Source organism: Carassius carassius, chromosome 30, assembly GCF_963082965.1.
Source record: "Carassius carassius chromosome 30, fCarCar2.1, whole genome shotgun sequence".
In the NCBI taxonomy this organism is placed as follows: domain Eukaryota; kingdom Metazoa; phylum Chordata; class Actinopteri; order Cypriniformes; family Cyprinidae; genus Carassius; species Carassius carassius.
This window is the reverse complement of record NC_081784.1, coordinates 19,399,448-19,414,711: the sequence shown is the minus strand read 5'-3', so window position 1 is coordinate 19,414,711 and position 15,264 is coordinate 19,399,448. Positions and strand designations below refer to the sequence as shown.

Sequence of the window (15,264 nt, the reverse complement as noted above, 5' to 3'; positions counted from 1 at the left end):
TAGGTTTGAAGGAGGCGCTAGTTTGAGCTTATTTCAGTACAACCTGCTTCAACATTCGCCTGAACAGGAGTGTGTAAGAAGAACAGCTGCACTGGCAGGCAGCTCACTCCCCTCTACAGCTGAACATGGGAAGAAAGGGACGGCAGAGAATAACAGGCAGTCTAGCATCTGTCTTTCAGTGTGTGCCAGGATTGGTGTTTGATATTCTATTGATGCTGCACTCCAGTGTTTTTTTGGGTCCCTGTAAATGCAGTCACTATAGAAACCTCCGCAGTTACCGTCAGGACTTCACACGAGCAGTCCCTGCCACAGACACGGAGGTCAAAGACATCTGCGCTTCTTCTGTCCCGCTCTTCTTAAATTACTCTGACCTGCATTTTCTTGTTCTCACTCTTGTTCTCTAGAGCACAGAGCCTTAAAGGACAGTCCAGCCAAAAACTGGTCAGCATTTACTCACTCTCGGGTTAGAGTTAGGTTCCGTGAAACTCAAAAAAAGAAGAACTCCAATAGAATCTCATTTGCATGTTTAAACTTGACATGTCAAGATCAATCATGGAGCAAACAAGAACCAAGGATGTCTATTTTTTCTATATAAGGATTTGTTTTTTGTTCTGCATTTAGTATTCGTACAGTATATATTGTTTACAGTGCATGTTCATTGCTATTCAAAATTTCAGGGACAGTGATTTCTTGAATACCGGATTTTAGCAAGAATGAATTAAAATGACAAAAAAAGACAGACATTTATATTGTTACAAAAGATTTCTATTTGAAATACTTTTTGTTCTGTTTATCAAAGAATACTGAAAATAAATGTATCATGGTCTTCACCAAAATATTAAGCAGCACAACTGTTTTCAGCATTGATAACAATGAGAAATGTTTCTTGAGCATCAAATCAGCATATTAGAATTAATTTTGAAGAATCGTGTGTCATTTAAAACTAGAGTATTGATGCTGAAAATTCAGCTTTGCATTACAGCGATAAATTACATTTTCAAGTATATTAAAAATAAGAACAGCTATTTGAATTCTTATATTATTTGACAGTATATATATATATATGTTTTAATCAAATAAATATTGCCTCTGTGAGCACAGAAGACTTCTTTCAAAAACCTTGAAGTGGCTGAAACAACACTAAACCAAACTTGACTTGTAATTTCAGCACTGTAAACTTCTCCTTTTGTGTTTCAAGAACAAAAGACGTCATGCAGGAATGACATAAGAGTGAGAAAATAATGACAATGTTCCATTTTAGGTGGACTATCTGTTTAGGACACAAACACATTACCCAGAATCCTCAGATCTCATCAACAGCCATGGGTAACAAAACCTGACCCTGTCCCAGCTCGCAGATGACATAACTACACCATCATGCAGCCACAGAGTAAAGTAAAGGCCATTCAAATGCAGCCATGTATCCAGCATTTAATGACACCTTCCTTCCAAACACTATTTATGTTCGCAAATAACCCAGTGTTCAGAGGTTAGGGAAAGCTTTGTATCAAAGTTGTAAATTAAGATTCAGTTTCAAAGTCCAAGACTGTAAAAAGTCTGTATACAAGAAAATAATCTCTGTTCCAAAACCTTGCGAGCTTCCAGTGTCACATGACCCTTCAGAAATCATTCTAATATGATGATTTAGTGATCAGTGTTAAAAACAGGTAATATTTTTGTGGTAACCTTGATGAGAAAAAAAAAAAACTATTTATTTGATATATAAATCTTTTGTTACATTCCAAATGACCTTGCTGTCACTTTTGATCAATTGAATGCATCCGTTCTTAATGCAAATATCAATTAAAAAAAATAAACGGACCCCAAACTTTTGAACTGTATTGTACTTATTCTGAGTTGTGCACATTTTGCTCAATTAAAAATACACAGCACATATATAAAAGTGACCCATTTCCATTTCTATTTGGGTCCAAATCCATTTCTATTGATACTTTTCAGTCTATCTGCTATCTTGGATTTTACTGACCTCAACTCTATGCAGACACACAATACTGCCTTAGCATAAGGAAAAAATTGATGTTGCTGTCCAACTTCTGGAACAGCTGATGGAAGCATGCCCACAATGCCTTCAGATGCTGTCAAAGCAAGCAGCCCACTAGGTTTTGGAACAGAACTACAGTACAGCTGTGAGCATCAGTCTGTTTTGGTCCAAGAATTAAAGCTCACCTGTAAGAGATGTTGAAGCCAGTGAGATTATATGCCGCGTCACTGAAGAAGTGCAGCAGGGCAAAGCCAGACTGTGCCACCACCTCTGGGACGGTCTCATTGCTGTAGCTCTCAGGAATTATTAAACCACTGGAACATGAAAGAGAAGAACATAGAACACTTTATACCTCTGCTGACAGGGAACCCAACAGATTTAATCATTTCAGCACTCATTTAACTGTACTATATAAGTCTAATAAAAAAACAAAAATGTGTATATATAATAAATTTTTTCACCATCGATGCATTTATTTGATAAAAAATACAGTAAAATAGTAATATTGTGAAATATTATTACAATTTAAATTAACAGTTTATAATATCAATAAAAAATTATAAGTAAACATTTTAAATGTAATTTAATGCATCCTTGCTGGAAAACGAAAGAATCCCCCCCCCCCCCCCCCAAAAAAAAAGAGATACATTTTAAAAAGTTTGAAAGAACAGCATTTATTTGAAATAAAAAAAAAATACATATTAAAAATGTCTTTACTGTGATCAATTTAATGGATTCTTGCTGAAAAAATCAAATCAAATCAAATGAATAAAATAAAAACTTCACTTACTGACCCCAAACATTTGAACAGTAGTATTTTAATGGCAGATGCAATGTTAAAATCACATGACCAGTCAAATGCTACACACTTATTATGAAACAATTTTGGTTGAAGAATCAATTAATGTATGTTTGACATATACATCAGGGTATTTCCACCAGAGCTTAGCTGTATCTCCTAGTGTACGTTCACACTAGGGCTGTCAACGAATATTCTAAATTCGAATATGTATTCGAATAGTAAAAAAAAAAAAAATTTCGAAGGTGAAAATTAATATTCGAATAAAAAAAAATGTGGAAAAAAAGGCCCGCGGTAGTAGAGGCGTGGTTGTCTGCTTTGCGAGTGGGCGCGCTAGCGCGCCTGAGAGTTCAGGGACAGGTCACAGCCTCACAGGAGTCGCACTGTCTGGCACAGCATCACTGCTGAAAGTTGACGCTTCTTCATGGAAGATGCCAGCAAGTGCAGAGCCCAACTCGACCGCAGCAGAGAAAGTGAGGTAAAATTGTTGACCCGCGAGATTGTTGTATGCAAGCTATTTAAGATACAGTTAGCATACCATTCGACCACTAGCAACATGAGGTCACATCTCAAAAATGTGCACCCAAATGAGCATGGCATAATGTGTGGAACTCCAGCTAAACAGTCACGTCTTGACACTTAACGTTACTTTGCATCGCTCGCCGCAAGCTCTTTGTCTGCTACATGACAAGAGGCCATAACGGATAAAATAATTTCGTTCATTTTTAAGGACATGAGACCGATCAGTATCGCGGATGGGGCACGCTTCGGGGAGTTCTGTCAAGCAATGGATCCGAGGTTTGATTATTTATCATTTCATGTCAAGGAAAAGTTCCATGTTTACCACAGCACAGCTCGCTCGTAGCATTCAATGTCAGTTCTATATGCTGTAAAACTTCAATTAATATTAATAATATTTGTTTCAATCACTGAATGAAGCCTGCTATATTTGGGACAACAGTCGCGACCTTAAATTGCTTGCACAAAAATGTGTTTGTTAATTTAAACCATTCTGCGCAGAGAACGTGAGGGTGAGAGAGCGTGAGGTCTGCAGTCTTGGCCATTAGTTGATTTCCTTGTTTTTGTGTAGGTAATACGTTGTCATATATGTTTAAACTTAAATAGACTATCTATACAAGTAGTTATGTCTCTTTGTATTATTTTTGCCTGTTATTGACGTAATGCGTGTCATTGACAACCAGATGTTCGAATAGTTCGAATATTCGTGTATTTTTTAGAGGGAATATTCGAACGTCAATTTTGAGCAATTTTGACAGCCCTAGTTCACACTGGACGCTTGTGTTCAAAATCAGCGTCTGAAGTGGTGAAAAGATCCTGAGAGGTGAAGAGCATTCTAATCTGATCCAGGATTAACAGATCATTACCTGAACATCTCACACCTCATGCACACACAGAAATAAAGAGAAATGACCAGAATACCTGAAGGCAGCAAGTATAGGAGAGTAGATGGAGTCTCCATCATACACATACAGATGATCCCAGCTGCACTCAGTGGCAAAATGCTCAAAGCGAAGCCTCAGGATTGAGTTCGGCCTGTCAAAAAAACAGCCATAAACCACCATAACCCACACAAATACTATGTTTTTGATACAGATGTCTTCTACATGACCCAAACTTGACAGGAGCTGACAAATGATTCAAATAGACAATGAATCAAAATGAGTATTATGGAAATAATTAATAAATATAGGATTGACATTAATTTAAAACTTTAATCACATGACATAGCGAATTCACTCCATATTAATACTGACGAAAATGAAGGCATTATATTACTGTGGCAAGAAAAAAAAAACTATTTAACTATTTAATTTATACAGCCTAATGGGGGGGGGGTGATGGAAGAGTAATCAAATGTTATTTGAGTGATAAAAGAGGAATCGATTTTAAGCGGATGTCAAATTTAACATTACCGTTCAGTTCATCTCAGGTTATACATTTCTGTTAACAGGTCAGGTTCAGGCTTAACGTTCAGACCTCTAATCTGAGAAAGAGTGTTTCATTTTTAGGCCAATACTCACTGTCCCTCAATAAGCCACGTGCACTTGGTCTTGTATTTGTAGTTTCCTGGTCCATCAGAGACATAACCTGAGGGTCCCGTTAGCCTGTGTATGACAGACACAAAATTATTAAACCAATCAGACCATGTTTGCTAACACACTATAATTAGAATATCATCAAAAAGTTGATTTCACTAATTCCTTTCAAAAAGTGAAACTTGTATATTATATTCATTCATTACACACAGACTGATATAGTTCAAATGTTTATTTCTTTTAATTTTGATGATTATATGTAAGGAAAATCCCAAATTCAGTATCTCAGAAAATTTGAATATTGTGAAAAGCTTCAGTATTGAAGACACCTGGTGCCACACTCTAATCAGCCAATTAACTCAAAACACCTGCAAAGGCCTTTAAATGGTCTCTCAGTCTAGTTCTGTAGGCTACACAATCATGGGGAAGACTGCTGACTTGACAGTTGTCCAAAAGACGACCATTGACACCTAGCACAAGGAGGGGAAGACACAAAAGGTCATTTCAAAAGAGGCTGTCTGTTCACAGAGCTCTGTGTCCAAGCACATTAATAGAGAGGCGAAGGGAAGGAAAAGATGTGGTAGAAAAAAAGTGTACAAGCAATAGTGATAACCGCACCCTGGAGAGGATTGTGAAACAAAACCGGTTCAAAAATGTGAGGGAGATTCACAAAGAGTGGACTGCAGCTGGAGTCAGTGCTTCAAGAACCACTACGCACAGACGTATGCAAGACATGGGTTTCAGCTGTCGCATTACTTGTGTCAAGCCACTCTTGAACAACAGACAGCGTCAGAAGCATCTTTTTTCATAAAGGTCTTGACAGATGCTGAGTGGTCCAAAGTTATATTCTCTGATGAAAGTAAATTCTGCATTTCCTTTGGAAATCAGTGTCTCAGAGTCTGGAGGAAGAGAGGAGAGGCCCACAATCTACGTTGATTGAGGTCCAGTGTAAAGTTTCCACAGTCAGTTATGGTTTGGGGTGCCATGTCATCTGCTGGTGTTGGTCCACTGTGTTTTCTGTGATCCAAGGTCAACGCAGCCGTACACCAGGAAGTTTTGGAGCACTTCATGCTTCCTGCTGCTGATCAACTTTATGGAGATGCAGATTTCATTTTCCAAGAGGACTTGGCACCTGCACACAGTGCCAAAGCTTCCAGTACCTGGTTTAAGGACCATGGTATCCCTGTTCTTAATTAGCCAGCAAACTTGCCTGACCTTAACCCCATAGAAAATCTATGGGGTATTGTGAAGAGGAAGATGCGATATGCCAGACCCAAGAATGCAGAAGAGCTGAAGGCCACTATCAGAGAAACCTGGGCTCTCATAACACCCAAGCAGTGCCACAGACTGATCGACTCCACGCCATGCCGCATTGCTGCAGTAATTCAGGCAAAAGGAGCCCCAACTAAGTACGGAGTGCTGTACATGCTCATACTTTTCATTTTCATACTTTTTTAGTTGGCTAAGATTTCTAAAAATCCTTTCTTTGTATCGGTCTTAAGTAATATTCTAATTTTCTGAGATACTGAATTTGGGATTTTCCTTAGTTGTCAGTTATAATCATCAAAATTAAAAGAAATCAACATTTGAAATATATCAGTCAGTGTGTAATGAATGAATATAATATACAAGTTTAACTTTTTGAATGGAATTAGTGAAATAAATCAACTTTTTGATGAGATTCTAATTATATGACCAGCACCTGTACACCTAAAGGGTATACCTACAAGTTATAATAAAAGACAAATATCAATCACCTACAGTTTACAAATGACATAAAGCAAGTTTAACAGCCCTCAGTAAACGTTTAAATGGGGAGCTAAATAACAGGCGTGTCTCACTTCAAGATCCAAGGGTCAATAGTGAAAACACAAGCGCAGCACAGGACTAGATTCATAAGTAATGATGTAAACAGAAACTAACTTCGAAACTCTTAGGGATAATTCACTCTTAAATGCTAACTTAGTCATCATTTACAAGAAAGTGCCATGGGTTTGGAATGACAAGGTTGAGTAAATAACAGTTTTCTCTCTTTTTTGGTACAAATCAGATTTTCAGCATGATTATGGTGGCCAAAATAATGCAAAATAATTATATTATTATGATATATATAGAAATGTTTAAAATTTCTAACTATGAATGATCAATCATTCAATTCATGGTTGATTTTAGGGTGGGGGGGGTTGGCACAGACTTCGGGGAAAAATAGTCAATAGTTACCGGCAACTGTTTGGTTGCACACATTCTTCAAAATATCTTCTTTTGTGTTCAACAGAAGAAACCCATTCATACAGGTTTGGAACAGCTTGAGGATGATCAAATTGACAATTTTCATTTATGGTTTAACTCTCGCTTTAACACCCCATCATTTTTTAATGGAACCTAAGAAACTCCCAAACTCCCATAACTTTTTGTGGCAGTAGAAGCTACGGGATGCGCTGTGTAGTGAATGACGAGGCTTCTAAGCCCCTGACTACAGTCTCAAGAAGCTTTGTTAACATTAAAAAAACAGTTCATTAACACACCCACAATCCTGTGGGAGCTGCACATACACTCTCCAGCAGACAGCTATGACAAACACACATAACCGAGACATGGTTCTCAACGGAGCACAGCAATCTTCCACCCAACCGATTAGATCATCATTCAAAAATGTCTCAATAGAATCATTAACAATTAATCTCACATCATGGATTTCTTCAAATAAAGCACACGCATTCAGTAACGGGCAAAAGGCTAAAGAATAATTGAACTGTTGTGCTTTTTTCTTGTCAGTTTGGCAGTTGTCTCCATTCAGCTTTTATGATGATAGAAGACAGCCGAGTGAACGTCAGGAATGCCTGTCTGCCATAAGTGATTTCAAACCTGGGTCTACGGAGATATAGACTTGCTATGTGCAGACGGTGCTGCTGAGAGACGGAGCACTTAGTGTGAGCTACTATGAAGCTGCACGCAGCAGTTTAACAGAACAAACCATCATTTGGTGTTCAGCAGAAATGCAGTGTCCGGTCAGGGTGACATTCTGGGGCAGGAATGGATGTTTCTTGTGTTTGCGGTTGGTGTGGGAGAACAGTCAGGCTTCTGTACTTCAGCAAATGATCCACTAAAGACAGGCCATTTACTAAAGCACATCCTGTTGCTGTTAACTATGTTACGGAATTATGAACGGACCAGCAAATTAAATAGCACAGCACAAACACACAGCATCATGTCTTTCAGACAGGATACACATCTTCTCTTTCTGTGATTTCATACACAGGGATAGAATTCTATTTATAGATTCCTATTATATGGAAGAAGAAGAAAGAAATCTGAATGTACTAAGACACAGTTGGCTCTTACGTGTTCACTTTCAGACATACTGTACTCATTAGGGGAAGTCGTAGCCTAATGGTTAGAGTTGGACTTGTTACCCAAAGGTTGCGGGTTCGAGTCTCATACCAGCAGGGATTGTAGATGGGGGGAGTGAATGTTCAATGCTCTCTCCACTCTTAATACCACAACTGAGATGTCCTTGAGCAAGAAACCGAACCCCAACTGCTCCCCAGGCTGTCCACTGCTCCGGGTGTGTGTTCACTGCTGTGTGTGTGTGCACTTTGGATGGGATTAATGGAGAGCACTAATTCCGAGTATAGGTCACCATACTTGGCCACTTCACGTCACTTTGACTAAAAAGCATGGCTTTACTAAGAAATATACTGTGACACTTAATGATTGTCATATTTAGATATCATGGTACCCCCAAAAATATATCATGAAAAAAGTTTAAGAAACATGATTTTACCATGGTCAATATCCAGAAGCATTTAAAACAGTGACACTGGGATCCCCATTAAGCATGACACCATCTAAAAACGGTGCAACCGAAATCACGTACTTCGTAGGTACTACATTTGAATTAGGAATCCTTCACATCACAACCATTAAACACTTATGCTCCATATAACGTGAATATAGGCAGTATAAATAAAATTCGGATGGTTTTACTGTAATGTGACCTACAAGCATCTGTCGCAACATTTCACCGTCATTCATAAATCTTCTCCTATGGCCTCATGGGACAGTAAAGTGTCAGTCGAATGTGCACTTTAGAAGTAGTAGGACATCAGGGTACTTTTCACCTACTGTTTAATCAAATCCTATGAATTCGGACATACATGTACTAATCTGTTTGTGTACTGTTTTTTGTATTCTATATAGTAGGCAAGTATCCGATTTCGTACACAGTGCATGTCTCATATACAAAGACTCTCCATATCAAAAGTCACACATCCAATATCATCATTTTATCATTATATTATTTAGAAATATTTATTTTTATACTACAACAGTATTTATTATTTTCTTGACATGGCTTTTGATTTTATATTATCACTTTTCTTTTTAGTTTGTATAAGTTTGTATAATTTCATGATGTGCTTTCATCATTTTTATTATATTTGTATATTTCTATTTAGCTTTATTTTTTCCTGCATTTAGTTTTAGTACAGCTTAAACTCAAGTAAGCTGCTAAAGCATAAACTTCTAATCTGTTGTTATGTTTTTAATCTACTATTTATATTTTATTTTATTCCAGCTTTATTTCCATTACTGAAATGTAGTTGTCTCTTTTTAGTTCAATCAATAATAGCAGTGGGTCTAATCGCTGCACAGCATCAATGATTAAACATCACATAAAAACATCAGTCAGATTGTGAAAGAATCTGTGTAGAGTGCCCAAAAAAAACAACAACAGAATATTATTAAAATATCACTCTGATGACACACGCGCCCACAATATGCCCAATGTACATTTGCTTTGCAGAAGTAAACATAGAAAAACAGATCAACTAATGAATCTATACCACTTTCTGTATATTTTATTCCTGGTCCTGCACATTACTGAACTGAGATGAAATGGCAGAATGTTAGGAACGGTCTCTGCCTCCAGCATGGCTGTGTTAGATTCATGATTGGCACCACATGATCATTTGGCTTCAGTCTGCCTGTCTCTTCTCAGCCATTCGGAGCCTGGTTCACCCCATATAACCCACAGCCTCCAATGTAGCCAGTGTCTCTGCCAGACTTTGCCCATCAGTGAGTCGCGTCCCATGATGGAGCAGCATTCATACTCCAATGAAACCATTAAATCCTACTGTTCTTTCGTCAGCTTTAAGCCAATGTTGAGAAGTTACGAAAACACCAACTCTACCACGGTACTACCAAATAAGTATGACTCAAATAGACTCACGTCATTCTAGACAACACCTTAAAGTTTATCCTTTGTGGTTACTAAAATGTAAAAAAAAAAAAAACTGTTGAAACCCATTTATACTTTTAAATGTATAAAAGAATACATACTTCACAGGACCCCCAATTAATATTTTATATATAGTCTATATAAAAGGTTGAAGGGTTCAAGACTTAATCGGGGGTCTCTGTAGAATCAAAATTAGCACCCTGTTAAAGAGCAGTTTCTGACGAAAGGAAGTTACGTTACGTTCTGATGACAGACAGCGCCGAACCGAACGAGGACAGAAGTTCCAGCGAGCGCTGAAAGATCTTCATGTACTAGACGCGTTCGTGTCAATGTCACGAGCATCAGCTGGGACTCTGAGCCGTGTGTGTCTCACCTGAAGCGGCCGCCGCAGTGCTGGCACTGCTCCCCGACCCATCCCGGCTCGCACACACACACGCCGCTGGCGCTGTTACACTGGCCGTTCAAGCAGGGTTTATCGCACTCCTTCGCCTCCGTGGCCGTGGGTAGACGGACCAGTCCGCTGAAGGCTGTGATGAAGAGAATAGATCGTAGCACGGTGCCGTGAAGGCCTATGCGAGCCAGGCCGAGCGTCAGACACCAGCCCCGGCCAAGGGCCCTCCGAGTCTCCCCGGCCATTCGCGCAGATACGGCTGACAGTCGGCGGCGAATTGGTTGCTAGTCAATAGCGAATGACGGGAGACAACGGATAGCAGTGTCGTCGATGCTGTCGGCTGCCCGTGGTTTCGTTTTGAGGACAGATTGTTTAATCTTTTCTTCCCGTTCACATCTTACCGATGCTTAACGCTGCAGTACCGAGACGCATATTGACATCCGGAAATGACGAGATCTAGGCGAGCTGCGGAAGTACGCATTTCTTAATAAAGAGCGCGGAATTGAATGTAAACAAATGACCCAGAGCAAATAATATAAACAGTGAGTATAATAGAAAATATTTTCGGAATAAAGCAATATGATAATAGACACGTACAATGCAGCAGAAGTGGTCTGTAGGATATTTACGTGGTTGGGACATAAAATTATAAAGCAGGCATAACTCTCTACAAATCTTTCTAGAATTATTTTCATATTTAATCGTATATGATAAGGTTTCTATTCCATTCCACACATTCTGAAGTATCGAGAATTCATTTAGTCTAGATAATCTAACTAGAGCTCAACAGCGATCCCTTGTGTTCAACGATCAAATATACCACACAGTCTAACAATATTTTCACTTATTTATTTTTATGGTTATTCTGTAATTCTGTGGTGTTAATTATTATTGTACTATTTATTTTCACGTAGCATCAACATTTTGGTAAACATTTAGGCCAGGTTAATTTTAGAACTCCTGTCATTAATTATAAAACACTGGTTTAGTACAGATAAGTTGTTTACTAATTTGCATGTTTCTTTTGTCGTTTTTTTTTCTTAAAGATATTTTGCTGTTGCAAGGATGTAAACATTCTAGAAGTTTCTGCAACATTCTTTAATATTCTATAAATTCTAGTGCTTTCTGGAACATCCTGGGACTAGTCATCCAACGTACACTTAAGTTTTGGAGGCTCAGTTTTGGTAACGGTTTTATGTTTAACTATTGTGCATGTATGCATGAGTAATAACAAATTAGCTTTTATAAATTGTCAACATCGTTTTAGTTTTCATGAGTTGTTAATGGCACACACAAAGTAATATGATATTTGTATCCAGCATGACAAACATCAAACAAACAAACATTAGGAATAAAAGTGAAACAAAACTTTTAGAAATAATTTGTTTTACGGTGTTATAAAACGATTCTTGGGAAAGCATGATAACAAAGCACTTTTACAAACATCATAGAATGTTTATTAAATTCTGACTTGTAAGAAGTCACAATATTTCAACACACTCCACTGGATGAAGTGCATTCATATACCTTATTTATACCTCAACCAATCCAGTGGAATGATTTTTGTACTCAACATAAATAAAAACAAACAAACAAATTTACAAAGATGGCGAGAGACATGGCTGAGCTAAAGAACATGAAGTGGGATTACAAAACAAAAACATCTGAAAAACACTGGAGAAACTGAATTGTCCGAACCAAATGCTACATTAACGACAGTGAACCAGGCATGAATAAAACCGATTTAAACCAAGAGACTGAAGAAGATCATTAGGCAGGGAAAGATCTGGTGGAAGGATTTGACACAGTGATCTACACAAACAGGATCAGCACTTGTTGCTCTCTTCACTGGGCCAGGGTCACAGATACAGGTTAAAAGGTGAAGGGGTCACATGTGGTCCCTGACATGGATTACAGGACGCAGTCGTATTGATTAAGGGTCAAAGGTCATAATCTCATGTCCATTCTGCAGCATAAAGGCCCGTTCAGGAAACACACCAGTAATCACATACATAAAGCGGCACCTTAAGGCGCCCAGTAAAGAGATCAAATCCATTACCAGAGACCATAACGATCCACTCTTATCGCCATCCTCTCAAACTTTGACCACAATTCTTAGGAAAATTGTCCATAGAAGTAAAAAAAAAAAGAAAAAAAAAGTAGTCATAAAACGTAGTTACTATACAGAAAATTCCATCATATACAAAAAACAAAAATTGAGTCCCTCTAAATCAAAATTGGTAAGAAATTTTTTTTTTTTCACAAAATCAGTAATTACCTGATATGTTAAAATTAAGGGTGTGCTGAATATTTGGTCGAAGTGATTCCTCCAGCTGTATCCTTTCTTATTGTGTGATTAGTCAAAGCACTTCTTATTCAGATTTTTTTATTCATTTATTTTTTTAGGAAAAATGTTTCAAAATTATTTGAAATGCAGTAAACTACCTTTCTGGGTGCTAATGACTAATTATTTTACAGAATGATGTTTAAAGTCTCATACTGACCATCATCACAAACATGTCATTCATGTCTTAAAGTCCAGCTTAAAGGCAGTTTGAATATTTCCACATCCGCTCAGTCATACGCAGATTCACGTTCATCAAGTACTGTGCACATAAGCCTCTAACACTGTCACAGCGAGTGGCTATAATGCCTCTGAACCTGTGCGTTCAGTCTTGAACGAGCACCTTTAAAGCACACAAAGCCTCTCCTGTTTTTCTTTTTTAGCCTATTTACACTAGAGGAGAAAAATAACTCGTACAACTTTCTGTTCGGACAGGAAAGCACGCGTCGCACAACTTTCCTGTTTAAGACATGCAGAGTGAACGGCATCCAAAGGCAACATTCGTTAGCACTGGAAATACAGCAACTCTCCTCCTACAGCAAGTGTGTGTGTGGGAGTGCTAAAATGTTGGTCAAATATTAGTTAAAAGAAATGCAATGGGGACTCATTGTAAATCACTGAATGGTTACGGCGTGTTTGGTTCCAGTTGTAGAGGTTTGTGGAATGATCTGTTGTTTAGTTGGGCTCAGATTATCTGCTCTTCATCTGAATGATGTGCGTTCTAAGAGGTGGTGACTGGTTGTGTTTGTCATCCCGCAGATGAGGCACAGCATGTGTCTGTCTTTGAGTGGGAGTTCTAGTTTGAGGAGGAGATCTGTCGCGATGGTCGTCCAGCCGATGAAGCACTGTATGTTCGAGTGCGTTGTCGGATTCTACAGGGAACTTCCAGCTTCTGGAACAAAGGGGCCTCTGTGATCTCTGACGCCTCTGGCCGCTCCGCAGGCACTCGGGACAGCATACAGTACACCATCTGAGCCTGAAACACAAACACAATGATATTAATGTGTGGAAAAATACACAATAATATCTCATGTAAAAATACATAAAAAAAGTTTAACTATATGGGGACTTTGAGTTAAAATGGCAGAGAGCCACTTGCTTACAGTAGCAGTTTAAATACTGTCTATTTGAACGAATAACCAAAGGCAAGACAATTTTAATTCTCACAATAGAAAATGGTGAGAGAATAGACCTGTATTCTACGGAGTTGTGCGCAATCATCTGTAATGTATGAATATATGAATGCATGTATAATGTATTTATATAAAATGGTGTGTCCTATACAAATACAGCTGATTTAACATTCTAAATGTTTTATTCTAAAATGGGTCTAACAACTGAATTCTGCTGCTGTCTGAATGGAAAATATTAGACTATTAGATGCTGATGTTGTACTTGTAACTTGGCACCTATAGGGGGCACCAGAAGTGTTGTACATCTTTAGGATTTCCAAATCGTTAGGTCACTCCCACTCCACCTCCCACATCCATTGCAAAATACCAAGCAGTATAGACAAACAAACACAAACTTACTTCCAGGATATTGGCCTTACAAAAAGCAGCAGGAAACTGCAGTGCTCTGACCTCTGTGAGAGTCTGCAAGAAAAACAGTTAGATGTTTATCATTTGGTACAATTGAAAAAAAAGTACTAGAAGCTTAGGGTCAGTAATTTAGCCTTATACTTTTATTCAACAAAAAATGTAAACATTTATTTTGCTACAAAAATATTTTAAAGGAATAAATTAGTTAAAATATATTAAAACGGAAAACATTTATTTTGAATTGTAATATATTCACAATATTAAACAATGGTCTTACCCTGACTCTCTCCATCTGGGTGCGGAACGGATAGAGAAGCTCAAAAAGAATCAGGCCGAGGGAATATATGTCTACCTTGTGTGAATAAGAATTCCCAGACATCTACAGAGGGACAAGGAAGAGACGAAAGGGAAAAAATTGTTTTGAAATAAATATATTTTTACATCTTACATCAGAATAAAACTAGGATGTTGTAATGAGTCTGTTAAGGTGTTCTTAGACATGTGGATATGTACAGTAGTTGCTAGCTGGCCCAAGTCATAGTCTCTATGACATTCAAATCCTAAAATGTGACTCTTGTGATCCTAAATGTTATATTATACCTCCTTTAAGCTGTTTTTATCTCCTGCCATGCAATTTCATCGTTTTGCTTTGCTTGTTTAATGCTAAACACCAAGACTGTTTTCACACTAAATTACGTGACTGGAACTGACCTGTTCAGGGCTCATATAGAGTTTCGTGCCCACTTGGCCAGTGTGACGGGCATAGACTGGCATTGGTGCAAGGGTACTCAGCTCCTCGTCATCTTCTTCCTGATCCATGGCAGTGACCAGTCCAAAGTCTCCCACCTTCACCACGTCATCCATTGTGAAGAAGATATTAGATGGCTGAGA

At 38.2% G+C, this 15,264-nt stretch overlaps 2 protein-coding genes across 3 annotated transcripts in view; both read right to left on the bottom strand.

The window, feature by feature from the left end:
- Window positions 1-10,943, bottom strand: part of LOC132110836 (attractin-like) — a 62,957-nt gene extending 52,014 nt beyond the window's left edge. Inside the window, exons 1-4 of the mRNA XM_059517843.1 lie at window positions 10,471-10,943; window positions 4,844-4,927; window positions 4,242-4,355; window positions 2,188-2,316 (exon numbers count right to left, since the gene is read on the bottom strand). Coding sequence (XP_059373826.1) covers window positions 2,188-2,316; window positions 4,242-4,355; window positions 4,844-4,927; window positions 10,471-10,733 — 590 coding nt within the window. The 5' untranslated portion in view covers window positions 10,734-10,943. The remainder of the gene's footprint in view (window positions 1-2,187; window positions 2,317-4,241; window positions 4,356-4,843; window positions 4,928-10,470) is intronic.
- A 1,725-nt stretch (window positions 10,944-12,668) lies between these two features.
- The window catches only part of LOC132110835 (eukaryotic translation initiation factor 2-alpha kinase 3-like), a 29,492-nt gene continuing 26,896 nt past the window's right edge, over window positions 12,669-15,264 (bottom strand). For both annotated transcript variants that reach the window (XM_059517842.1, XM_059517841.1), the window contains 4 exons: window positions 15,085-15,258; window positions 14,651-14,752; window positions 14,365-14,427; window positions 12,669-13,808 (listed from right to left, as the gene is read on the bottom strand). In XM_059517842.1, coding sequence (XP_059373825.1) covers window positions 13,629-13,808; window positions 14,365-14,427; window positions 14,651-14,752; window positions 15,085-15,258 — 519 coding nt within the window. In that variant the 3' untranslated portion in view covers window positions 12,669-13,628. The remainder of the gene's footprint in view (window positions 13,809-14,364; window positions 14,428-14,650; window positions 14,753-15,084; window positions 15,259-15,264) is intronic.